General features: G+C 40.8%; 1 protein-coding gene across 1 annotated transcript in view; it reads left to right on the top strand.

The window, feature by feature from the left end:
- Nucleotides 1-3,236: 3,236 nt before the first annotated feature.
- The window catches only part of STPG4 (sperm-tail PG-rich repeat containing 4), a 39,335-nt gene continuing 14,679 nt past the window's right edge, over nt 3,237-27,892 (top strand). The window contains 6 exon segments of the mRNA XM_059134544.1: nt 3,237-4,183; nt 4,185-4,217; nt 6,145-6,204; nt 7,516-7,773; nt 17,420-17,484; nt 17,700-17,754. Coding sequence (XP_058990527.1) covers nt 4,151-4,183; nt 4,185-4,217; nt 6,145-6,204; nt 7,516-7,773; nt 17,420-17,484; nt 17,700-17,754 — 504 coding nt within the window. The 5' untranslated portion in view covers nt 3,237-4,150.

A 27,892-nucleotide genomic window follows, 5' to 3' on the forward strand; every position in this document is an offset into this window, starting at 1 on the left:
CATGTTTTACAAAGAAAGGTATCTTTAGAAATTGGACTGGCAGTAACTAAACCTTGCTTTAGGTTTTGCTTTCTTCTAAACCATTGCTTTCTCTGTAATTTTAAGCTACTCAAAAAGTGGTTATCAGGGTTTTTGGTTTTTTAGCTGCATTTTAAATACTTAACAATATTTAATGAAAGATTCCAGAGCAAACCAGAGCCAAGATTAAAACATTAAAGTGTATTAAAACATTAAGTATACTAAAAGTATATTTATATAAAGTATGTTCATATAAAGTATATTAAAACAGTATAATACATTGATTATTGTAGCCACAGGTATATCTTTCCGGGGGGAAGTCCCTTTGGCAGGTTACTGCCCATCTTGGACTATTTTAATACCATTTTTATTCTACCAGAAAATAAAAAACTGGTTATTGAAGGACAAGAGAGAGAAGTGGGTTTTAAAGGGAAATTATAGGCATTGATAATCTTAATGGGGAATTACATTGTTACATATTAGGCAGACAATCAGTTAAATAGGAAGACCTTCATTACATGGGACTGTTGAGTCAAAAGGAAGGCCAGCAAGATCACACGGGCTTTGGAGTTTTATTTCAACAAGTTCTCAGATCCCTGCTTGAGTAAACTTAGGTCAGTATTATCTACGCTTCAGTTATCATACTTGCAAAATGGGTATAATTTACCCAACTGGTTTTTAACTTGTCTTTTGTAGTAGTGAAGGTAAAACACTTAGCATAGTCCTTGACATTTACAATAAGAAGAGTTCAGTTTATCTTACTATGCTGTTGAGCCACATATGACTCTAATACGAGTCAAAGTTAACTTTCTCACTTCAGTAGTTCCAGTTCCTACATTTTCAAGTATTTAACAAGGTAGAAGGGGGCACACTATTTGGGGGGGTACTTTTGTATATCACATTAATTGCTGATTTTTATATTCACAAAAGTCACAAAGTTGGCATTATTTAGATTTATAGGAAATTGAAGGATACTGCATTTTTGTTTAGATTTATTTTTGAGAGTGTGGCAACTTGGGGAGGAGGGGCAGAGAGAAATGGGAGAGGGAAACTCAAGTAGAGTCCTTGCTGAGCGTGGAGCCAGATTTGGCTGACTTGGCTTGATCCTGAGATCACAACCTGAGCTGAAACCAAGAGTCGGACACTTACCAAGCTGCACCACCCAGGCCCCCTGAAGTACAGAGCAGTTACCTATGTAACTTGTCATACTGGGTACGTACTGAGCTGGATTCATATCTCAATTCTATTTCCTACAACAGTGTTAAACTGGGTATCTTCACATCTTAACCATATTGCCTGTTGTGTTTTAGCCAGATTGTGGTAATTGGTAATCTTCCCTCTACTGTCTGTAGCATGTTTGCTCTCAGATTATTCTAACAAAAATCACTACTGCAGTTAAAAATAATCCATTCTTTAGGGTGTATTTTACAGAATTTTTATTAAAGATCTGATGCATAGAGAGGCACCGTTGACTTCTACTTAGTGTAGTCCCAGAGAGAAATGCCTCCCCACCCTTTTAAAACTGCTGTTAACCTGAAAACAAATCTTAAATTTTTTTCAGTGATACTTTAAAAGGTTGTTTGGTTTTTTTTTTTTTTAAGATTTAATTAATTTATTTGACAGATCACAAGTAGGCAGAGAGAGAGGAGGAAGCAGGCTCCCTGCTAAGCAGAGAGCCCAGTGCAGGGCTCGATCCCAGGACCCTGGGATCATGACCTGAGCCAAAGGCAGAGGATTTAACCCACTGAGCACCCCCAGGTGCCCCTGCAAGACTTTCTTAAGAGGACATTTTGTTTATCCTGCATGCTTTGTCTTATTGGTGAAGTCCTTGAAGTCATTGACCTATGCTGTTTCTATTTTTGAGATACTTAAAACTATTTTCTCATCTAGATGTTCTTTCTATTTCACACCTTGTATGGGTTTCTAGACTTCTCTGTACCTTTCATCATATTCTTTTAGTCTCTAGAGTACAAGTCCCTAGTCAGCTGGGCCAGTTTTATAGGCTCAGCCAAAATAAGAAAGTGAAATCAGGAACAGTGACTTGATTGAATCTCATACATTTGTGGAAACTGGTTATTAGCCTCTTGGCCTTATAATTTCAGTTGTGATTTCAAACTTGGTGTCTGGTTGTTTTTTTCCCCTCGTATTTTCATATGTTGAATTTAGAATCCCACTAAGAGAAATGAAATGGGAGTAGCCTTTCCCTTTTGAGTAGTCTCTCACTAAAAAAAAAAAAATCACCTACAGAATCTTGGGCCCTGCCTCAGAATCTGAATCTGTATTTTCGTAAGATCCCCAAATGTTTTGTATGCACATTAATTTTTGAAAACCAGTGTGCTAGTCCATCCTCTAAACTAGTCATTTATCCAAATATTTTAATCCCTCCTGTGTTCAGAGAACTCAGAATTAAGACAAAAACCTGGTTTGGGAAGTGTTTAAAAATTAGGGGAGAAACCATTGGTCAAAATGAATCCTCCCGTAAAGATTGGCATAGGGTCCTTTGGGCTACAAGGGATTAATTAGGCCAGGGAGGATTTCTCAGAGGAGTTGCCTTTTGAGTTTGCCAGGCTGTCGAAGAAGGAAATAGCATTTTAGCATAAGGGCACACAAAAGCGTGAAGATGGCATGTTTGGGGTTTCCAAGTATACATCAGAGTGTGAGGTTTTAATGAGGGAAAGGAGATTAAATTGGATTGTGAATTTTGCTTTTTGTTCCAAAGGGAATGATTGTAGTTAATACTTTGTGCCAGACATGGTTCCAAACATTTCACTCAGGTTGGTCTTCATAATCACCCTGTGTGGGTAGATAGTGGTTTATTATCACATTTATAGACAAACAATAAATCACAGCAGGGAGTGGTCAAACCCTGGTAGTGGAGGAGAGGGATTCAGGACTGAGGGAGTGGAGTAATCAATACAGCAGTGACAAAAGGGGTCAAGATAGTTGGAAGAATCCGCGTTGAATTTGATGATCGGATCACTGGCTAGTTTACCAAGAGCAGTTTGAATAGAAAGTGTGTACACGTGTGAGATTAAGATGTCTTTGGGAGGGTTCCTGGGTGGCTCAGTGGGTTAAGCCGCTGCCTTCGGCTCAGGTCATGATCTCAGGGTCCTGGGATCGAGTCCGGCATCGGGCTCTGCTCAGCAGGGAGCCTGCTTCCTCCTCTCTCTGCCTGCCTCTCTGCCTACTTGTGATCTCTGTCAAATAAATAAATAAAATCTTAAAAAAAAAAAAATGATGTCTTTAGGAAAGTATGGGAGTTGAAAGAATGGAGTCTACTTTTGAAACTTGTGAAAGGAAGGAGAAACCTTACCGTATAGTGGACAATGGGGTGCTGGAGCAAAACCTGGATTTGGACTCTGCCTCTGCCACTTCTATGTGATGTCCAGTCAACTATCTATGCTAAACTGTCCAAGGAAGCCTCTTTCCTCACCCATAAAATGGAATTACTCCCCTTGCAGTGTTGTGAGGATTAAATTAGATTACTCTATATAAGTATTTAGAAAACCGCAGGTACTCCATAAAGTGGGATTATTAGCATTGACGGGTGGGTCTGTTTCTAAAGATGAGAATGTTTATGTAAAGGTTGAGAAGCTACAGCTAAAAGCTTGAAAGTGAAAAGGACTATCAGGAAAAAGGGGTGGCCTTGCGTTTCACAGCTATGGAAGCCCGCTGTGTCTAGTGCTCCTAACGCCAGAGGCAGGAAAAGAGACACCCCCAAAATTTCCATCCGGAGGAGCTTAGAAACCGCCTTAGAAAGTGGGTGCTAGGGCTGATTTTTGGCGCTAAAGCGAAGTACGCCTACAAAACACTGTCTCCCAGCTTGGGGGGTGTGAGTAATTTGGAAAAGGCCCGTGGGGATTGTGGTACTCTCAGGCTCCCACAAACCGTCTTTTATAAGCCTCCCTTGTGGCAGCGACCCACCCAGGGCTCTGCTGCGCCTCCCTCACCGCACGTGTGCGTGACCCGGGGAGCGATTTCCTGTGCACGCGGCAAGGCACGGGGCCTCGGTGCGCCCGCCTCCCCTCCACACCACCGGACACAAAGCTGGCGGGTCCCCTGCGCACGCTCGGGAGCCTAGGGCCCCAGGCGCCTCCTGGCAACCAGACGCTGACGGAGCGAGGAGGCCTCAATGGATCAGCCAATCATCGCCATCACCTCCAATTTCTCTAAGGGAAGACATAGCACCTGGCAGTATGGTAGTCACCTCCACCGTACAGACGGACTTCCCGCGGCCCCGAATACCGACTGCCATGCCCCCCCCGCCCCGCCCTCGGCTCCGGTGGCCGAACTCTCTCGTCTCCCTAACGCTGGGCCTTGGCGCCCCTTGGTTTGCTTCACACCTCTCCTACCCAGCGGTCCAGTGGTCCTGATCTTTATCTGAGTGTACTTGGTTTTATTTCCTCTCCCCTTGCTCTCCTCCTCCTTCCATTCACCCTTTATTTTCTGTATTTCCTTTACTTCTTCCATACTACCAACTGCTCTGGACAACTGCTTTCATTTCCCCCTCTGCCCAGAGGATGGGTTTTAACGTAGCGGAACGCACACATTTGTGCCCTGTCTGGTATTTTAGTATTTATAAAATATCTTAAACTACCTTCGTTTAGTTTTTAAATATGTTTGGGCAAGAGATGTTTAGCCTATCTTTTGTAAAGTGCTTCAGCCCTAAGATGAATTTGCGGTGAAGAGTGGGTGGAGTTTAGCTGGCTTGCCTTGGGCAAAACAAAACAGCAGCTGCCATTGACCTTCCTTTAGAAGTACTGTTTACTTCTCCCTTCTTCCCACTTCATTTTCCTGGTCCCCGGTAGAGGTGGGAGACTTGTCTTGACCTGCCTGAGAAAGTTTGATTTCTGTGACTGTAAATGTGCGACAGAGAAGATTCAACATAAATCTAATAAAGGGAACATATAGGGAAAAATTCAGACTTAGCACTGTGTAAGAAACAGTGGGTTTTGTTTTGTTTTGTTTTGTTTTTTAGAGAAATGCACATTTCATAGTAAAACTAAAGCCCAGAGATACTCATAAGTAGAGTGGGTATAAGTTGCTAAAAAGGAAGAATGAATTATATCAGTTTTAGTGATTATTATTTCTAATGCATTGTTGCTCAAAATAACATTTTATAGTAATAACAAAAGCATTATAAATGGAAGTACAATTTATTGTTTTAATGACTTTACCCTAGTGAAAGTAGTACAAAAGGAAAAAACTATACGACTGTGTTCTGTTGGTGGTGAAGCTGAAACAAATGTGGGATAATAATAAATAGGTATAAGGTACCTAAGGTGGAAACCAAGAGCGTCCTTGGAAACTGAGCAATACGAAAATCATCTGCTTTTTAACTGGGCAGGTGAGGTGCTAAAAATAAAGGGAACCATTTATTGAGCACCGGGTTTGGATCCAAGTCTTTAAATGTATAATGACTTATTCTCATGCCAACCTTCTTATGCCTTATTTTTATACTTCTAAGAGGGAGTTGAGGCTCGCAAGGGTTAAGTAACTTACCTAGTGCTCCTAGTTAGTAAGTGACAGAGCTCAAGTTCAAGCCCAAGGTGATCTGGCTTCTCTGTCATTCTGCCTCTTTAGTGTCACATCTGGCTAGACAAGCTGAGAGAACTAGCTGTATCATATTTGTATTACACATGTTTGATAGTGTGTATAAAAACAGGAAAGGGCAGTTTTCAACATTTGCCCTATCACTAGGAATTTGTATCCCAATATCACGTTAATTTGATGACTATGCACTTTCACCTTGAACTTCCAGCCCAATAACCTTAACCGTAAATCTATTATGATACAATTTTGGTCAATTACATGACTCTTTCCTTCGTAAGAACACCAAATTTTTTTGTCACATCTAATTTTCCTTATGACATGTCTTTTGAGATGAGGCTGTTTAATTCCAAAGGGAATTTAGATGGGAACTTAGAAGCACTTCAAGTCATAAAATAGCAATTTAAGGAAATATGACAGGCAAAATTTATCATTATGTAGTTTTATTTTAATTCAGGCTGACCAATTTGACACAGGTATTGATTTCGTCAAGCAAATGTTTTATAAAATATATTTATAATTAACTATCATGGATCACCTCTCAAATGAGTAAGCACATTTTATGTTTGTTAATAGAAACCAGTGCGAAAGACATCATCTGTTGAAAGAGAAGGATGGTGGAGAATAGCATTAACAGTATGTGTGTTTTTATTCTTTCTATTCATATTTCCATTGATAGTTTAATCAGCCTTAAATTTTAAGTCACTAAGAATTGTAAGAAAACAGTGGACCTTATTTCCTATTTACAATTTTATTTATCTATTTATTTAATTTTTAAAAAAGATTTTATTTATTTGTTTGACAGGGAGAGAGACAGTGAGAGAGGGAACACAAGCTGGGGGAGAGGGAAAGGGAGAAGCAGTCTTCCCACTGAGCAGGGAACTCCATGCGGGGCTCGATCCCAGGACCTCATGACCTGAACCCAAGGCAGTTGCTTAATGACTGACCCACCCAGGCACCCCCCTATTTATAATTTTTAGTACCAGCATCTGACTGAGAAACTAACTTTAAAATTTGGATGCAGGACAAAATAAAACAACTCCAGGAATCTAGGTATTTTACAGGATATCTAGATAAGATCAATCTAGTTTATGATCTTTGTGAGCTTACACAAGAAAACGCCTCCATTCTATAAAAGGGGTTTGAGTTTCAGTTTTTATCTTAGATGGTATCGAGTTTGTGAGAAGTTCTGTTAAGATGGTCAACTTAGGAAAGCAAGGTGGTAATAGATGAAAAAAAGACCAGAGGATCCCCTATGCAAGAGATAGCATTTCCATATTGTAGAAGTATTTCCTGTCCAGACCCTTCATAAGAGAGGGGCCCCTGGGCCAAAACTTTTTTGAAATGGAACTTATTTTAATGGTAGAACCAAGCCAGGTGCTAAGTGGAAATTCGGCCACAAAAGCAGCAGGGACTAAACTCGTAGGTCCGGCCATGCAGCCACACTGTGGCTGTGCTGTGAAAGTACCAAACCTCCTATTGGGCTGATGAAACCACGTGTTCTGCCAGCTCCTCCTCAGTCTCATGTTCTTATTTTTCAGCTTCTCATTTGAGGGCTAGAGAGAAACATGTAGTACCCACCCAGCAGAAGTAGGCTAACTTTTTTTTTTTTAGTCAAGAAACTATCCTGAGTGGTCTCAAGAGAGACCTGACATTTATAGCCCAATTGCATATCAAGGTTTTGTATCTCTGAAGTTACTTTTTAAAAAGTTAATAACTTCCAACTATGGCCGCAACCCATTTGCTATCATCCAGCAACTGTCTCAGAAAGGAATCATGATTCTCTTGAAATAGGGTTGTCAGGAGTGTTTACTATATTTGATAAAATTTTATTAAACCTTAAAACAGCAAGTAATGCTTCTTAAGAGTGACCCTTCGAAGAATGCTGTTTTAGGAGCTGTTACCAGTTTGCACACTGATCTGAAAAATGATGTCAATTTTCCACAGAATACTCCTATCCCTGGCACTTACCACTTGAAAACTTTCATTGAAGAATCCCTATTAAATCCAGTGATAGCAACCTACAATTTTAAAAACGAAGGAAGGAAAAGACCACCTCTTGTGCAAAGAAACAATCTGGTACTAAATGACCTTCCCCTGTACGCACCTCCTGACTTCTTGGACTTGTTAAAGAAGCAGCTGGCCTCATACTCATTTAAAGACAAACCAAGGTCAAGTGCCAGCACGCCAGTTTACAAAGATCAGGTAAGGTGTTCCTAGCAGCTGGGTTTTTGTGGAAAAGCTACCAGTAGCCCCTGAGGAGAATATCCTATGAACTTTGAGTGCCTCTTCCCCAGGGGAAATTGAAAACCTATAGGATGCCTTATTGCCTACAGAAATCAAACAAGGGCTTCCTGATTTGCAAGTACGTCACGTCCAGCATGATTTTCCCCTGTGAGGCCTCCTTAACCTGAGAATACCTGGGAAAAACTGTTCCCTCTCCAGGCACTCTTGGAGGGATTCCCCTGACTTGGGGGAGCTTCTGGAAACTTATCTGTGCTTGGGCCATACTTCTATTTCCTCAGGCAGTTCATACAGTGTACCCTCTTCTTCTAAAGAGAAAATTTTTCCAGTAAGTAGTGCCCTTTAATTAGAGTGTGAATATAACCAGATACCATAGGGAAAGCTTTTTAAAAATGTCTTGTAGAAGTGAGCCCTGCGGTACCAGGAAGGTCACATTCTACGCTCTGCTCTGCCAGTTCATTCATAACACTGGAAATAAGAGCACTGCTGTGCTTCCAGTCCTGGGCTAGGTTCTGTGCAGAGAAGATGTTCCTGACTGGGGAGTATTTGAGTAAGAATACAAGAACAAATATATCAAGTGCTAAGATAAATAGCATGGCAGGAAATGCCAGGGGTATTCAGTGTAGGCTGAGTTGAAAAGCTGGAAGGCTCCCGAGATTAAGTAGGACCCAAGCCGGACCTTGAATAATACATGACATTTATGTGGCTCTTAATAGCTTACTGTGAGTTTCCCCACGTATTCTCATAGTTGTTCTTCCCCAGCATTCTGAAATAGGCAGAACAGATGTTACCCCTATTTTTTATGTGAAAACCATAGTGAGTAGATACTAAGTCACTTGTTCAGAGGCACGTAGATAGGGTAGGTAAGGCAGTACCTACTGAGTTTCTGAGCCCAATTTGGTGCCTTGTCCAGAGCGCCTCCAGCTGTGAACGAGCGGCAGAGTTCGGGGGTGTATAAAGGGAGGTGTTCAAGGGAGGGGCGTAACACTGTGGAAGGCTGGCAGAGAGAGACTTATAACTTGGCCTTTGGGACTGGGGACTTGAAGCCTCCCATTTAGTAAAGATTTCATTTATTTATTTGAGAGAGAGAGAGGGAGAGAGTAAGAAAACATGAGTAAGGGAGGCTCAGAGGGAGAAGCAGAATGCCCACTGAGCGGGGATCCCCATGCGGGGCTCGAACCCCAGGACTCTGGGATCATGACCTGAGCCAAAAGCAGATGCTTAACTGACCGAGCCACCCATGAGGCCCAGGCCTCCCATTTATAAAGAAGCTAGTATTAGTATCAACCCCTACAACTTTATCAGAATATTGTGATAACATGAGAAGAAATGTATTGCCACTGGAGGTTGAATTATATGCAAGGGCTGTGGTTGTGGAGATGGACAAGACATTTTCAGCAGGATGAGCCTGTCATAGCTAACAGGGAAACCCTTCTACTGTTTTGCAAATTATGGCTTTGAAACAGGGCAGAGTGATAAATGTTCATTGGGTAAATCTTATCCTGTTTGCTTTAGTGGATGAATACAAACACTAAATTATGCTGACTTTTATGGCTCAGTATCGGGTAACCATGCTACATGTGAAATCATTCTGGCCACCCCCAGGGCAGAATCCTCCTTCCTCATTCTGCACCACTGTTTACTGCCCTTCTGTTTCCTCTCTTCTTGCTTTTAGGGGTTATTGAGGGTAGGTCAAGGCCCACTGATGAAAGGAGAAAACATAGAAGGTTGGTATTAGGCAAAATCTAAAGCTTTAAAAGACCATAAGAATTTGGCTTAACCAGAGGGGTAGATAAAACCTGAAAACAAACTCTTTCTGTTTCTTTCTCCTCTCTCTCCCGACTTCCCGCAAAGGATTGTGCTATAGAAAATGGAAGAATTAGATGTTTGCCTAATTTGCTGTTTTCAAAGGATCTGCGACAATGTTCTCAGGAGGAGAGACATTCAGATGTGGCATTGTTTACTCACCAATAAAATTCACAATTCTGTGTTTTTTTTTTTTTTTTAAACGCAAAGCTCAGTGAAATAATAATTTGAATCTGAAGTAGATAGAGTAGACATTGTTATTTATTAATATGGAACTATATTCTCCAGTTTCACAATTTTTAATAGAAAATTCACTGTATGCCCGCATTAGTGCTGCTTTTTTATTTGTAAGAAATTTTTTGCTATTTTCAACACCTTTATTCTGATGCATGTAACTCACTGGAGCATCTGTATCAAAGACTGATCAGATGTGGATGTCTGTGTGTGTGTGTGTGTGTGTGTGTGTGCGCGCGCGCATGCGTGTATACTCATCTATGTCTGGCTCTTTCCAAAGAATGTTTGAGATGGCCCTATGATTTTTACAATAATTCTTTCTGTATTTATGTTGGAGGAGTAATAGGTTTTTGTTGTAGGACATATGTGCAGATGTGGGGCTGTGTCTCTCCCTGTCTACAGTGTTATGAGCATCTCTTGGCCTTGTTGCCATCCTCCAGTGGCCCCTGGGTTTCTCCCAATCATTTCTGGATGATTTCAGCTCCTTCGTGCCCCCACTCTCTCCAAAGCGCCTGTCATGATTTCAATACACCCGTGTGTGATCTTCCAACAACCTGGCTTTTCAGTTTTTTGAATTCTCCTCTGCCTCAGCCACTCGCTCTTTAGAGTTGTTTTGTTTGTTCGGTTGGGGTTCTTGGCTTTGTTGTTTTTTTGTTTTTTACACTCCTTAGAGTTTCTCAAGACCAATCATTTTAACCCTCCACAGTCTCAACTGCAGGCAACCCATTCTTCTCACCCTCTCCTAATCTTCTGGTTCGCTCACCCTAGCACCCTAACCCCTCCCCAAATTTTTCTGTCCTCCCCATCCCTAATCCATGAATCTGACCTCCTTTTTCAGTGCCTCTGACTTTCTGATGTTTTCCTTCCTTGCGGAGCTTCAGGTCCTTGTCACTTTAGAGTCCCCATGCACACACCCGCAGTCCCTGCCCAGGGGGCTTATCTTACCTGTCTAGCAAGGCTTTCACACTGGTTAAGTCCAAGTCTCTAGGAACTTAGTCCCTGCATCCATGTTGCTGAATGACTGGCCTCATTTTAAATTCTTCACCTTTCCTGCCACTGAACAGACTTCCCTGGTGTTTTCTCGGCCACTCTTGCAAGTGGCATTATCTCACATCTCCCCTCTTTCCAAAACCCCAAGTCCTCATCCTCAGCCCTCCCTCTTCTCTCTTCTCACCTCCTTCAGCCCCTTCTCCCTGACTTCTTCATGTAGGAGCACCCGTGACCCTCTTCCCCATCTACACTCACTTCCTTGGTGATTTCATTCAGCCCCAAGGCTTTGGACACCATCTAATTGTTGGAGATTTCCAAATTTATATCTCCTTCCCAGACTTCTCTCTTGAGCTCCGAACTTGTGTATCCAACTGCTTTCTTGACCTCTACACTTGTATGTCTAAGTCAGGGTTTCTCAACTTTGGCACTATTGACATTTTTGGATGGTATAGTCCTTTGTCGTGGGGGCTGTTCTGAACTTTGTAGGATGTTCAGCAGCATTCCTGGATAATTAGATGCCATAAACTAAGTAGATGCCATTAGCAATCCCCCTCCCAGTTGTAACAGCCCAAACTGTCTCCAGACATTGCCAAATGTTCCCTGGGAGTGAGAAGGGGGTAATAAAGCCAGCCAGCCAACCAACTAACCACCAAACCCATCTCCTTCCTGATTGAGAACCTTTGTGACAGTGGGTGTGACCTCTGAGTGGCTGTTCTCAGGGTCAGCAGGTTTATTGGGACTTGGCTTCATCTCCCTCTCTTCCTGCCCCTGGTCTCCTGGCTGCTGCTTGAGCTTGCCACTTGCACCTGTCCTTGCATTGGATCTTCCTTCTTCTGGAATGCTCTTATTCCATCTATCTGCGTGGCTCACTCCGTCTCCTTCTTCAGGTCTTTCTTCAAGTGTTACCTTCTCAATAAGCCCCATTTAAATTTACCACCTGACACTCCTGACCTTAGGAGGGAATCCTGCCCTTCTTATTTTTTCTTTAGCATCTGTAGCCATCAATATACTTTATAATTTACTTGTACTTTGCATTTATTATTTGTTGTCTGTTTTCCCCCATTGAGCTTCATAAGGACATGAGTATTTATCTTTTTTACTCACTGTTACATCTTTGCCTTTAGAGCAGTGTCTGATGATTAATATGCATTGAATGTGGAATGAATGAACGATTATCCAGCTCTTTGATATCTGTTTGGGTCTTACTCTATTTGTTTCTTTGGATGTGTGATTTTCTTTGACCCTGTGTACATTGTTCACTGATCCTCAAAACTGATTTTCATGAACCCTAAGACTTAAATGAAAGTGTTTTCCATCAGGGAAGGCTTGCTTTTGGTTCTGCTTTAGGGGGTAGCTGCCAATCTGAGGCCACTTGAAATACACTGCTCATGCATTCTTGGGGCACTCCAGGGATGGCACTTTGTGAAAGGGAACAGTCCATAGTTACAGTCTCTCAGTAGTAAATTTTTTCCCCCTTTTTCAATTCTGCTTAGCACCAAGGCAACTCTGTGTACAGACTCTTAGCATTGGGTGATATGGGAGGGCTTACTTTCAGAAAGTGCTCTTCCAAGGTCTCTAATTCCTGTGGGTAGGACCCCCATTAGATCACCATCACTGATGGGCCTAAGGTTTGGCCTCTGGATCCTCATAAGAAAATGCAGCTCTGCTCTTCTGCTGAGTTTAGTCTGAACCAGCAAACATCCTCTGGGCAAAACTTGGCCACTTAACCTCTCTGGCTTCTTGCTATGACTTGCTTTGGGGTTCTTAAATTTCCTTATTCTCTGCTTAGCAATTTCTTGTCATTTTAAAAACTCTTGCTTATTTGCTTTTAATATTTTATTCCTCATTTCTAGTAGTTGTCTGCAGTGAGAAAGCTCATCATCCAAATAACCTAGCTCACCACTAATAGAAACCAGACCTTTTTTCCTCTTAGAAATATACTGTGAATCTTTTCCACACCCTTATGTGTTCTCTACATCATCTCAAATAGCTGCATAGTATTCTACTAGAAGGACATATCCTGATGTATTCAGCATTTTCTGCTGTTAGTCACAGAGTGGAGTAGCTGGGGAAAGGAATGCAGCTAAGTCTTTAGAGATGCATTGCCAAATGCTTTTACAGAAAAATTGTGCCATCCTGCATCTCTCTCTTGCAGAATATAATAAATCTGGTACCATTTTACATCCACTGTTTATGTTTTCAACTAAAAACATGGATCATATGACTGAAATGGGAAATGTTAAAGTATAAACTTGAAATCAGCGTGCTGGGGAGCTCCTGAACAACCTGAAGCCCGCTATGTCTGTGCCAGTCTCCTGACCATGCACAGGAAAGGAAGAAGATAGTGACTCTGCCCCTGTCTATAGCCAGTGAGTCAGTGACCATGCGGCTTCCACACTTTCACACTGAAGGGTAAAAATGAGTCATGTTCTTTTTTTTTTTTTAATTTTTATTTCAGATAGTTAACGTACAGTACAATATTGTTTCCTGGAATAGAGTCACGTTCTCTTATAATCCAATTGAAATAGATAGTCTAGCTTAAAAATGAAGAAAGGCTATGAACTGGCAATTCACAAAGAGACATACCAGTTCCTTAAAAAAAAAAAAAAAAGGCACAAAGTGATGCTTGGCTTCAGCTAATAATTAAATAATTACAAAGGAACAAAAGCAGCTAGATACTTTTTTTTTTTTTTTTTGCCTGTCAGATGATCAACAGTTTAAGTTTGATGATACCCGTTATTGGCAAACGGGGTATGGAAACATATTCTCACACACTCTTTTGTATAATACAAATTGTTGCAAGTATTTTAGAAGGTAATTTGGTAATTCCTAGCAGCTTTAAAGGCATATAGTAAGAGATTCCATTGGTAAAGTGTCTGCCTTCAGCTTGGGTCATGATCCCAGGGTCCTGGAATCAAGTCCTACATCAAGCTGCTTTCTCAGTGGGGGAGCCTGCTTCTCCCTCTGCCTGCTGCTCTCACTGCTTGTGTTGTGTCTCCGTCTCTCTCTGACAAATAAATAAATAAAATCTCTTTAAAAATGCATATAAATCGGTGCCTGGGTGGCTCAGTGGGTTAAGTCTCTGCCTTCGGCTCAAGTCATGATCTCAGGGTCCTGGGGTCGAGCCCCGAATTGGGCTCTCTGCTTGGTGGGGAACCTGCTTCCCCTCTCTCCCTGCCTCTCTGCCTACCTGTGATCTCTCTCTATGTGTCAAATAAATAAAATCTTAAGAAAAAATTAAAATAAATAAAAATAGTGAGGTGAATCTATGTGTTGATATGGAAACATCTCCAAGATACATATTAATAAAATACTCAAGCAACCAATATTTATAGTGTAATTCATTTGTATGAATGAAAACAGATATACCTATATATGATATTAAATGCTTCCTTTCTTGAGAGTTATTTAAGCAATCATTAACAGTGATTTCCATTTGAGAAGTAAGGGTTACATAGGGCACAAGGAGACTTCCCATTATTTTGTTCTTTCTGTAGACTTTGAATGCAAGCAAGTAATATTCTTTCCAATCATGCTCATTTGTAAAGAAATCAAAATTTTTTCCAACATTTTTTCTATTTTATCTCATTACATTTTCCATTTTAAAACTTATCTTATTTACTTCATAGGTTGGGAACATGTCCATGAAAATCAGAAACAAAATTTTTAAATTGCTTCAAACTTCTGTCCAGGCTTTTGCCTTGGAAGATGAAGCTCACATAAAAGGAAACAAATTTGGCGATTCCGCCTCTTCCAACTCTCAGGTCAAAGGGGGATTGTCAGGCTGGAAAGGCACCCCTATTAACTTAGAAAATGAGCCAAAGGGAAGAAATGAGCCAAAGTATCCATTTTATTTTTGAATTTTTTATTATTTAAAATTTTTTTTTAAATTTATTCATTTGAGAGAGACATAGAGAGTGAGCAAGGGCACAGCAGGGGAGAGGGTCAGAGGGTGAAAGAGAGGGAGAAACAGATTCCCACTGAGCAGGATGCCCAACACAGGGCTTAATCCCAGGACTCTGGGATCATAACCTGAGCTAAAGGCAGACCCTTAACCGACTAAGCCACCTAGGTGCCCCTATTTTATTTTAATTTTTAAAAAGATTTATTTATTTTTATTTTAGAGAGAGAGAGAATGGAGGTGGGGAGGTAGAGAGAGAATCCCAAGCAGACTCTCTGCTAAGCAGAGAGCTCGATGTAGGGCTTGATCTTGCAGCCCTGGGATCATGACTTGAGCCGACTAATGTTGAGAAAATATGGTGATTCATTGATCGTTGTTAGCTGTGTTTATAGCTGTGAAGATGATGTCTTTGAAGACACGTTAATTTGAAAAGCATTGCATGGTAAAAATAATGGCTGGTGGAATTTTCAACAGAATGGTTTTGCATTGACAAAATATCCAAGGAGAGAAAACTTGTGCCCAAAGAGGGGCTGACAAATAATATTATAGGGAACTAGAGACTTAAATGTTAGGATAATGAAATGCAAAATGTAGATGGAACAACTCATTGTGTATTTTTAAAAAGATTTATTTATCTGTTTTAGAGGAAGAGCGTGAGTGTGCCAGCAGGGGGAGGGGCAGAGGGAGAAAGAATCTCAAGCTGACTCCTCACTGAGCGTGGAGCCTGTGGTTGGACTCCTTCTTAGGACTCTGAGATAGTGACCTGAACTGAAATGCTATGACCCCAAAGAAAGCGCTGGCTTAAAATACATTCCTGTGCTCCCATGGTATGATTAAACAAACAAACAAACTCATGTTTCCTTGGTGTTTATTATGTCCAGTGAACAATTAACAAGGCACAGGTGCATCAGGACAACGTATGTATTTCATCATAAAATCTGTATTTACTGATATTATCACTGTAGCCACAAAAAGCTGCCCCTGCAATCAAAACGGTATTAATATATGAAAGACAGCTGTGGGACAAAATATAACAGCTGAACTTCCTTGTAGCAGATTATGCCAGGGTTTGGATGCCTCATTTTCAGCAGAGGCAGCCTTGTATTTCTAAACCTGGTTTTAAAATAATAGGGGTGGGGGAGATTGTTCACTTCCAGGAGGCTTCTTTCCAGGATTTTGTAACACAAGTCCTTCTTGCCAGCTCCTTCAACCTAGGTATTTCTGGAGATTGGGTCAGTCTTCTTTCCCCTGGCTCCTAGTTCTCCTTCCCTCTCTTTCTCCTCTCTGTCACACACCCCTCTCTGTGCATACCACTTCCTGACACTCCCTTCAGTCACATACTCCTGGGTTAATACCTGTAGATCCAGAGACGACGGAGCTTCCCAGGTACTTTGCAACAAGCTTGGCAATGGACAGACAGTCTCTTTTGCAACATTCCTCCTTAAAGTGTCCTCCATGGCCGCTTCGAGGAAGTTCTGCCTTCCCTGAAACCCCAATCAAATTTCAGTCTTTGCCATCTTTAAACCACTAGGGTGGATTTATTTATTTAATTATCCCGCCCCAACCCCTGGCTTTATTGAGGTACGATCGTTAGAGCCCACATATGAGTGATACAAAACAGTATGTCTTTCTCTGCCTTAATGCACTTGGCAAAATGTGCTCCAGTTTCAACCCTGTTGTTGCAAATGGCAGGATTTCTTTTTTCACAGTTGAATAATATTCCTTTGATACACACACACAAACACACGCACAAGTATGATCATACATAGGATCACACACATATATAGCATTTTTATCAGATGTATATATTCATTACCCACTCCTCCATCAGTGGACACTAAGGTTGTTATTTCTTTTTCTTGCCTAATTATTCTGGTTAGGGCTTCCAATACTATGTTGAATAGGAATGGAAAGAGTGAACACCCTTGTCCTGCTCCTGACTTTAGAGGAAAATCTTTTAGTTTTTCACCGCTGAGTATGTGAGATTAGGTGTGGGTCATTAGTTGGTTTTAATCTCTCCCAACTCCCAAGTCTCCAATTTGTCTTTTATCATTTTATTTATAGTATTTTATATTAGAATTATTTACATAGGGGCACCTGGGTGGCTCAGTCAGTTAATCGATCCCCAGGGCCCAGGGATCAAGCCCCACGTTGGGCTCCCTGTTCAGTGGAGAGCCTGCTTCTCCCTCTCCCTCTGTCTGCCGCTCTGCCTACTTGTGCTCTCTCTTCATTGCTCTATCAAATAAATAAATAAAATCTTAAAAAAAAATTGTTATGTATGTGCTTTCACACTCCTACTGGCCAGGAGCCATATCTCCCTTACCCTTATGTTCCCCACCACACCTAGCAGTGCTCTACCCACATAGCAGGCTCAACAAATGGTAGTTGAATGGATTTGTTAGGTCTAGTACATTTAAAATATGATCAATTTTACAGAATTCTTCTATGCACCCTCTCAGGCCCACTATCATAAAGTTTACCATGAAGAAGGACTATTTGTTGAATGTTTTCAGGTTTCATCTTTGAAAATGAACTTTTCCCACTATTAAGGTTGAGAATAAATGACAGAACACTGTATGGTCATAAAATAAAGGATTACAAATGACAGGTAATAAGATAAAGTGAGCTTAAGACCTGTATTAATCTATTTTTGGTGTCCTCGTCCATTCTCTGCAGTCAGTTAAGCTCTCACCAGGGCAAGACGATCTACTTCCTGCACTGGTTCCCAAGCACGCTTCCAGGTAACTATATACCTATTAAGTTGCTTTTAATAATTTCACTCTTGCCTTTTAATTTATATATTTAACCAATACTAATGGCTTTTAAACCTTATTTATGCCCATCATCTCTAGATTAGCATTTTCAAATATTTAGTGAGAGACAGGAAATAAATTAACAATGTTCCCATATTAAAAAATAGATTTAGAACATCTTTTTTTCTTTTTTTTCCACATAGGAGCTTCGTATTTCGTTCTACAGTTCAAAGATTTCCAACAGGCTGCTTCACTCCTGTAAGTATATTGCAGACAATTAAAACATGATGAATTTGATGTTTAAAATATGCAGTGGTTCATTTTGACATATCAAGATTAACGTTTTGATCATTTTAGTAGATAAGCAATGAATGATTAATGTAATTGATTTAAGATATACTTAAAGTATATCTGAAGATATACCAGGAACTTCAAAGTAAAGAACCCATTTGTGTCAAGGTATAGAAGAAAAGTAAAAGCTCTTTCCCTTTCTGTAGGTCTTGACTCATATCCCCTTCTCAGTGAAGTCACCAACAGTCACCTGTTCAGAATTTCCTGTTCCCCCTTCCTTGGTTTATTTTTCTCCATCTTGTTCATCACTATATGATACACTACTCTCAGACATTAATCTATCCTGTTTTATCTGTCTCCTCCCACAATGTAAGCTTCAGGTAGGAGGAGACTTTTGTCTGTTTTTGTCCTGTATACATAACACCTAGAAAAATGGCTGGCACATGGTAGTTATTCATTTAATTAATTAGTAAAATCATCAGAGATGTTCAATAGATCATTGCATTTACAGCAAAAAGGAAAAGTATCTCTGGTTTCTTTCAAAAATGTGAAAATGCCTTCCTGTTTCTACAGATTTCCAAATATATGGCCATGTGTTTTGGTAAATATGTACTCCCTTAGATAATTAACTAGTAGAATGCCAAAAAAATAAATAATTATATACATATTTTGAAGGACTAAAGCAATATGAAATTACTTTGGGGTGGTTTGATGGCTTGAGTTACCTATTTGTAGCTAAAATCCCAGGGAGACAAAGATATACGGTGAACATCTGAAAGAGGAATTTAGATAACCGAATTCAGAAACAGACCCTAGACTATATAGGATTTTTGTATTTGATAAAGATGGTATGACAAATCAGTAAGGAAAGGAAGAGAATATTTTTTGCTGAGCAATTGGTTAAATAACTTAGAAATTAAGTTCGATTCTTCCTACCACATAATGAAGTAAATTTCATATTGATAAAAGAATTAAATGAAGCATAAAACCAGAAGAAAATATATTAGTCTATGTCTAATTTTAGGGTAAGGCAGATTTTCTGAGATCAGGACAGTGGGTGAACTGCAAAGAAGAAGTATTTGATTTAACCACACAACATTTAACATTTCCTGTATATCAGAAGACAAACTGTAAACAAGGCTAATTCGGAACACTTATTTTCAACATATCCAGCAGATAAAGGGCTAATGGCCTTATTTAAACTTCTCTTAACAATCTAGAGGAAAAACTTCAAAAGAAAAGTAAAACAGATGAAGGCCAGAAGTGGACCATTCATGTAACAAGAAGTTCAGATAGCCAACAAAGGTGAAAAAATTTTGATCCCACAATCAAATGTGAGAAACTGAAAGGCTGACTGAAAACTTTTTGTATGTGGGTGGTGTGCTGGGTTGAATAATGGCCCCAAAAATGTGGCCATGTCCTAATTTTTAGAACCTGTGAATGTTACTTTATGTGGCAGAGACCGCCCTGCTGACATGAAGGATCCTGAGATGGGGAGATGGTTCTGGATTCTCCGGTGGGTCCTAGATGCACTCACAAGTGTCCTTATAAAAGGGAGGCAGGGTGAGGTTTGAGAAGGGGGAGAAGGCAGTGTGGTCACAGAGGCAGATGTTGGAGTGATGCGACCACAAGCCTAGGAAGGTGGCCCTCCCTAGAAGCTGGGGGCACAGGACGCTGATGCAGATGGGGATTATGTCCAGTGTATTTCACAGTGGATTGATGGGAGGAGGACATGGTTTTTCCTTTGGGTATCCCCTGGGCCTTTTCTTTTGCACATGTCAGTAGCTTCAAAATGACTCTTCGGCCTCTGGCTTGGGGTATAGGCCAGGGCTTGGCATATAGGCCAGGGCTTGGCGTATAGGCCAGTTGCCAGTGTTCTGGAAGCTGAGTCAGGGAAAAGGCTGGGGGGGGGGGGGGCGGGGGTCTCACCGTTTGGTGTGTGGAGAAGTTAACTTAATTCCTGTTTTTGGTAAAGGCTCCTACCCTCAGCGTACCTGGGACTCCTGCATCCAGTTGTCTGGTGCAATTGCCCCAGAAATGCACCCCCTGCCCCGCTTAGGATGCAGGAAGCTGGGGAGGTGGAGGGACCTGGAGAGAGGAGGTCTACCAGTTCTCCACCTTACATTCCCACCTCACAGGGGCCTCATGCCTAAAATTCCTGACCTTCTCTTGGGTTCTGTGGAGCATATCAGCCTGCTCCCTTGGCAGTTCAGCTGTCTCCACTGAGCCATATCAGGTCCCATTTCTCCAGGGTGCTTCACGTCTTCGCCCAGTGTGTTCTCTCTGTCGGCCATTGTCTCTTCTCTTGGCTCTGTGTGTGTACAGAATGGGAGGTGGCTAGTTCTACTTTTCTTATTTAATGGGAGGAATGGAAATAGTTGACTTTGGCAGCAAGCAGTCAAGACACCTGGATTTTTTGTCACTGGGTAATAACTCTGTCTCCCTTGAAATATAGGTTTTAAATGAATGCTGTGAGTTAATAATGATTTGTTTACTATGAGTAAGGATGGACTCAGTCAAAAATAATTTGATTTTAGTTCAGGTTAGGCTTCCAGGACAAGCAGCCTGGAATGTGAAATAGCACAAGCCAGTTGGTTCTGACAGTTTTTGCCTTTGTTCTCATTGCTTTTGTGGAGAGCAGATTTTTCAAGATCCTTATTCTGCCATTTTCATTGATGTCACCTCATCCATTCTATTTTATAAATAAAAGTGATTCACTGATTTAGAACATCCTGTCCTTCAACAAAGTGAAAAGAATACTTTCATGGAAAATATTCTAAGACAAAGAGAGAGCCCAGGGCTGTGATTCATGTCTGTCCTAAACATGCATTCCCAGAGCAGAATGTGGGTTTGGTTTAGATCCACAAACTTATAAACTGTAGAAAGCAAACTCCTTTGATCCCAACAGTGGGAGATGGTGGTGAGCTGTGTGGGTATGGTCCTGAAATACTTCTTACCATTCTCAAACCTTTTTGAGATAAACGTAGTAATCTTTAGGCCATTATAATATGCCACCTAATTTTTTTAAATTTTCTTTTTTTTTTTATTAACATAGAATATATTATTTGCCTGGGGAGATAATATGCCCCTTAACTTTTATCCAGGTAATCTAATTGCATTGATTTTATCATTCAGTTTTGTTGTTCTAGAAATCAACATTATAATCCCAAAACTGTTAAGGACTCTTAGAATTGGAAGAAACTTTATCAATGAGCTATTGTTGACCGTTGAACAACACGGATTTGAACTGTGTGGACCGCATATATGTGGGTTTTCTTAAGTAAATACAGTAGAGTACTGAAAATGTATTTATTTTTTCTTTCTTGTGATCTTCTTAATATTTTTCCTATAGCTTACTTTATTGTAAGAATGTAGTATACAATCCATACAACGTATAAAATACGTGCTAATCCACTATATGTGTTATGGGTAAGGCTTTCAGTCAACAGGTGGCTATTAGTAGTTAAGTTTTGGGGGAGTAAGAAGTTATACATGGATTTTCCACTCTTCAGGAATTGGCGCCCCAACACCCACTCTGTGTTACAGGGTCAACTGTATTCTATTAGCGTTGGCTTTGATGATGAAGGCCACCATCCTTCATTGAGTGGTTTCTGGTGCAGGTGCATTTAATCTTCACAGCAACTTGGCAGGTTAATATTCCATCTCTCCTTCACAGGTCAGGAAATAGAAGTTAGTTTACAGACGTCACGGTTATCTAGGAAGTGGAGCTGTGACTTAGACCCCATCTCTGGTGACCTCAAAACCTGGGCTCTAAGCTGTGCTGCCTAGTGTGTGAGCATGATCAAGTGACTTGCTTAGTGCCTTTGCACATTTAGAGCTGGTCTGGGGTCAAATCCAAGTGGCAGACATTGTGTTGTCTCTGGCGTCACCATTTCTCACTGATGACTAAGGCTTGTTCATGGGCCCAGGTTGGCCTGCTTGACCCTTTTTGCAGTAGGATGAGCTCATAGGTTTCTCCGTCCTGGGAGGGCCAGCTATCATCCTGCCTGTTACGCTCTGATCATCTAAGATCCTTACAATGGATGGAGGCAGCTTAGGCTCCGGCTGGGAGCTTTGCTACACTGGCTTTTTTTTAACTGGCCATATTTTTTCCCTGGAACACTTTTAGGATGTTAGAACTTCCAGTCCTTTCTCAGCAAAGTCTCTTTGTAAAAAGCTGGACTCAACTGAGTCTAGCTGACTTCATTAGAAGTCCTTTCATGTGCTCTAGACATCTCTTTTGGGTGGCTATGTGTATGGCCCAGTGCCAGGTAGCGAATTATTGAGTATTCAGTGACAAATGAGACATTTTACCGGTGCTCTCCCTTCCCTCTCGAAGGGCAAGGACGCACTAAGGTCAATAACCCAAGCAAGGTGTCCCTACACAAGCACATAGAAACTTACCCAGATGAAATGAGAGTCCAGGATTCACAATGCATGTGTCTGACTAGTGTGAGACCAAATGGCTTGGCACGTACAACTTGAAACGTGGAACCCAAAATTAGACAGTGATGACTCAAGTTTAATATTATCTGTTGATAGAAGCACATGTACCTTCTTCCTTCGGAGAGCCATCTCCAGAACTTTCTGATACATTTACTGCTAAGCTTCTTCGCAAGGGCTGACTGAGGAAGGAGGTAAGGGCAGGGCTGAAAAAAGGGCTTCAGTGAGGAAAGGGACACCAATCCTTGTCCCTTCAGAGCCTGTATCCAAAGCCAAACTCAAAGAAACCAAAGGGCAAGCTGCCCTTTCAGGATTTGGATCCAAAGGCTTTTCCACAGTCATTTATTAGTTGATGGGGTAAGAAGGTAAATTTGTTTTTATACCTTCCCACCCACGGCAGCAATGCCTGAAACTCCTTGGTAGGGATTTGTTTTTAAGATTTTATTTTCAAAGAATCTCTAGACCCAATGTGGGCCTTGAACTCAAAACACCAGAAATCAAGAGCCACATGCTCTATCAACTGAGCCAGCCAGGCACCCTCATAGTAAGGATTTTGATATGGGAGCCTAAGATCTAAGACATGAGACATGTGCCACTCTTGATTTAACTGTAGGAAAATCCTGGAGAGATTTCTCCTTTTCACAAGTCCTCTTTTAAAGCCAAAAGCTCTGAGAAGGAGAAATATATTGTTTTAATTCATACTAAGGAAACAGTGACTTATTAAATTCTCCCTCTGCCACCCCCCCATCCTCAGGAATATAGATGAGATGACAAGAATTAGGGTACCTGGGATAAAGGAAAGGAACTGAAAAGAGGGAGAATTATAAGAAGGGGTTCCAGTTTTTAGATATTTATATCATTAACTGTTCTGTGCACAAAACATGTGTTACACTTTTTGACATTAACCTCAAGATAATTCCATAAAAGAATCTACAAAATAAGGAAAAATAAAATTCACAAAGAGTTGTTAAGTTGGGAATTTTTATAGACATTTTCCATATAATATTTGTAAGTCTGTTGATTCTTAAAAGAGGATCCAACTTTGACACAACGGAAGTAGCCCAGTCTCAGAACAAGTCTGCAAGAATGAGTATTAAATAGGCTCAATGGTTAAGCATCTGCCTCTGGCTCAGGTCATGATCCAGGGTCCTGGGATCAAGACCCGCAGTGGCCTCTCTGCTCAGCAGGGAGCCTGCTTCCCTCTCTCTCTCTCTGCCTGTTTCTCTGCCTACTTGTGATCTCTGTCTATCAGATAAATTAAAAAAAATATATATCCTTGCTTTGTGTAATTATGGTCATAATAGCTATTTGAATTTAAAGTTTATGTTCTCTATTCTCAAAGTAATACATGGTTTGCTGCTCAGTATGGCAAATTGGCCATACATCAATCTTTTCTCACTTTCAAATCTCCATAAAATTGGTAATAAAAGAATAAATACATCTACAAGGATAAAGAGAGAAAAGGAAATATTGGCAGACAGAAGATCTCAACAAATTTTGGACAAAGTAGAGGAAGCCACGGGCTAAAAAGCACCCAGGGGGTGCTGCAGAAGAGATGGGAGCCTATTTGTTCCTTAGAACTGCAGGGAGTCTCAGGACTTGAGTGGGAGGAGGTAAGGTGAGGCAGAGGGAATTAGTTGAACACCAGGGAATTCATTGAAATTGTACATACAGAGTCATTTAATTTGGGGCTCCCTCCCTTCTCCTAATGTAAAATGCTGGCCTTTGGATATTTGCTCCTCAAGCAAAAAAATAGTAGAATTTATCCTCTAGAAAAACTAAATGAGCTTAGAGGAAAGAGAACCACATCCTGATATTCAGGGGACCCCAGGAAAAAGAGTGGCTCACCATCCAGTTGTCTAATTTCCACATATCCCAGCCACATACCCAAGCTTCTACCAGGCAAGTATGAAAAGCCTGTAACATGAATGAGAGATGGAAGTAAGCAGACAGAAGGATGGAAACCTGGTTGAAAAACAGAATGCAGGGCATAGAGGGAAGATTTTTTTAAAAAATCCTGTTAGCGGGGTACCTGGGTGCCTCAGTCGGTTACAGCCTCTGCCTTCGGCTCAGGTCATGATCCCGGGGTTCCTGGGATTGAGCTCTATGTCCGGCTCTCTGCTCAGCGGGGAGCCTGCTTACCCCTCTCTGCCTACTTGTGATCTCTGTCTGTCAAATAAATAAACAAAATCTTAAAAAAAAAAAAAAATCCAGTTAGCATGCACAGAGAGAGGAAAACGGCCAAGTTATTTTCAACGTAGAAGTCCGTGTTCAGCTAATCAACTGTAAAGACAAAATAAAGGCATTTTTCCAACATGCAAGAACTCCTAAAAATTGCCTTCCGAACACCCTTTTTAAAGATGCCACTGGTGATGAAAAACAAAAACAAACAAACAAAACAAACAGAAAACCCCAGCTAAACAAAGGAGTAAATCCAGAAGGAGGGAGGCATGGGATCTAAGACAAAGTGGGTCCAGACTGGGAGAGCAGTTAAAAGATGTTCTAGGCGAATCACTGTGCAGCTGAGAAGCCAATCCATATTGAGAAAGAAGCTAGCAAACTCCAGAAGAAATGTTTCTAAGGGAAAAGGATTTAAGAACAACTGATATCATGGAGGGAAAAAAAAAAAAATATATATATATATATATATATATATATGTATATATATATATATGTATAGCAAAATGTGCAAGTGAAAAAGACAAGGCACTTAATTAACCACAGATAAAACAAAAGACTGTCTAAGAAAAGGAATTCTATTATGTAACTTGGCTCTGCAAGGAATAATATTTTTTTTAGTAAACATAGCTTAGGGATTTAAAATGCTACTTTGGGGACACCTGGGTAGTTCAGTTGGTTATGCATCCAGCTCTTGATTTCAGCTCAGCTCATGATCTCAGGGTCCTGGGATCAAGCCCTGAGTCAGGCTCTGCCCTCAGTGGGGAGTCTTGAGGATACTCTCCCTCCCTCCGCCTCTGTCTCTCCTCCTGCTTGAGCTCTCTCTTTCCATCTCTCTAAAATGAATAAATAATCTTTAAAAACAATTGGAATGCTAATTTGAAAAAAAAAGAAAATGAAAGACTACCGTGAGTGGATAAGGAGAGGGGAATAATGGACAGGGCAAATGCCATATCTTCATTCATTCCAGGAGGCCATCAATAGATAATTTCTAAAATATAAATTAAGAAATAACAATATGAACATACTATTTACTGATAAGGTAAGTTCTTTTTTTTGGGGGGGGGGGAGATTTTTTATTTACTTGACAGAGATAGAGACAGCCAGAAAGGGAACACAAGCAGGGGGAATGGAAGAGAGAGAAGCAGGCCTCCCGCTGAGCAGATAGCTGGATGTGGGGCTCGATCCCAGGACCCCAGGACCAGGACCCGAGCTGAAGGCAGACGCCCAGTGACTGAGCCACCCAGGTGCCCCTGTTTTTTGTTTTGTTTTGTTTTTAAAGATTTTATTTATTTGTTTGACAAAGATCACTAGTAGGCAGAGAGGCAGGGAGAGAGAGATGGGGAGGCAGGCTCCCTGCCAAGCAGGGAACCCAATGCGGGGCTTCATCCCAGGACCCTGAGATCATGACCTGAGCTGAAGGCAGAGGCTTTAACCCACTGAGCCACCCGGGTGCCCCCTTTATCTAAGATTTTATTTATTTGAGAGAGAGAGAGTGCACACAGTAGTGGGGATGCAGAGGCAAATGGAGAAGCAGAACCTGCTGAGCAGGGAGCCCAATGCAGGGCTCTATCCCAGGACCATGGGATCATGACCTGAGCTGAACGCAGATGCTTAACCAACTGAGTCACCCAGGCCCCGCAAGATAACATCTGTAAGAGCAGTTAAGAGTTAAAAATAGTTGTCTTTGGCTCTTTTTTTTCTTTATAGAGGGGGTTCAGCAGAAGGAAGGGGAAGAGAGAATCTTAAGCGGGGTCCATGCCCAGCGTTTGGAACACTACATGGGACTCGATCTCATACACCTGAGATCATGACCTGAATTGAAATCAAGAGTTGGGAGCTTAACCAACCAAGCTACCCAGGCATCCTGTCCTAGGTTCTTTAGAATGTGCTCAGAGACATGTATGCCTAAGACATATGTGTAAAGGTGTTTCTAAGAGTGCCAGTTGCCTGAATGGATCAGTATAGTGTTATTTCAGTGAAATGCTATATTCACGTTCACCATCCTATGCTCTTACACACTCTTGAACACGAAACACAGATAACAGTTGTCCTAGGGAATGAAATTGGAGAGACATGAGACCAGACTTCTTTTTCATTATGTCTTTTTGTTCTGATTGATTTTTTTAGAAGATTTTATTTATTAATTAATTTATTTTTTTATTTGACAGAGAGAGAGAGAGAACACAAGCAGGGGGAGAGGGAGAGTGGCAAGCAGAGGGAGAAACAGGCTCTCTGTTGAGCAGGGAGTCTGTCTCAGGGCTTGATCCCAGGACCCTGGGATCATGACCTGTATCAGAGGCAGGCACTTAACCGACTGAGCCACCCAGGTACCCTAGTTCTGATTGATTCTTAAAACTATATTTCTATATAAATTTAATAAAATGTCATGAAATTTAAGTAAAAATATATAAAAATTTAGAGTAAAAATAAATGAATAAGTTATAGGTAATTTGGAAAATATAGAAAATTATGTTAAAAATTTTGTCCTTGTTTATATGCAGTCATTAATGTTAATTTTCTCCTTTTTTCTCTGCAATTTTAAAAATAGTGATCATGGTGCACAACAATTTCATATCTTTTTGTTTACTTAATACATGTTTCACTTTCATATTATTACAAATTCCTTTAAACTTTATTTTCACTAGGTAAATAATCTGGTTATCAGATCATAATTTATTCAACCATCCCCCTCTTTTTTTTGTTTTTCTCAATAGGCTCCACACCCATCATGGAGCCCAGCTTGGGGTTTAAACTCACAACCCTGAGATCAAGAGTCAGATGTTTAGCCGACTGAGCTACCCACATGCCCCTCAACCACTCCCCTCTTGAGGGCTAATCTTGTTTTCCATTATTCCATACATAGGGGTCTTTTTTTAAAAGATTTTATTTATTTATCTGACAGACAGAGATCACAAGTAGGCAGAGAGACAGGCAGTGGGGGGAGGGGGAAGCAGGCTCCAGAGAGCCTGATACAAGACTTGATCCCAGGACCCTGGGATCATGATCTGAGCCGAAGGCAGAGGCTTTAACCCACTGAGCCATCCATATGCAGGGGTCTTTAGTATCCAAGTATAACCTGACCCAAAAAAATGCCTATTAAAGTGAACCCACTTTAAGTAGAATCAAAATCTCAAAGTAGTCAATAAAGTTTGATTTAGTCTTTCCTTAAAAAAAAAAAAGAAATTGAACTAAAAACTAGGAAAATATCCTATAATTACAACTATGTATTAATTCCTAAATTAAAAAGGAGGCTGTGTTTAGTTTTTCTGACAATATCTTGTGATAGTATAGTGACATCCTTCACATCATGTTTGACATTCCAATGAAATTACAGACAACACAATTTAGAAAAAAATATTATTTGAAGCATCATTAGTTTTCCCAAGGGCAGCTCCTCTAACATTTGAAATCATTTTTTCTGAAATGCTGATACTGTCACAATCCTTGTCATCGTCTTTTTTTTTTTTTTTTTTTTTGGTAG

This window comes from Mustela lutreola, chromosome 9 (genome assembly GCF_030435805.1).
Source record: "Mustela lutreola isolate mMusLut2 chromosome 9, mMusLut2.pri, whole genome shotgun sequence".
Lineage (NCBI taxonomy): Eukaryota > Metazoa > Chordata > Mammalia > Carnivora > Mustelidae > Mustela > Mustela lutreola.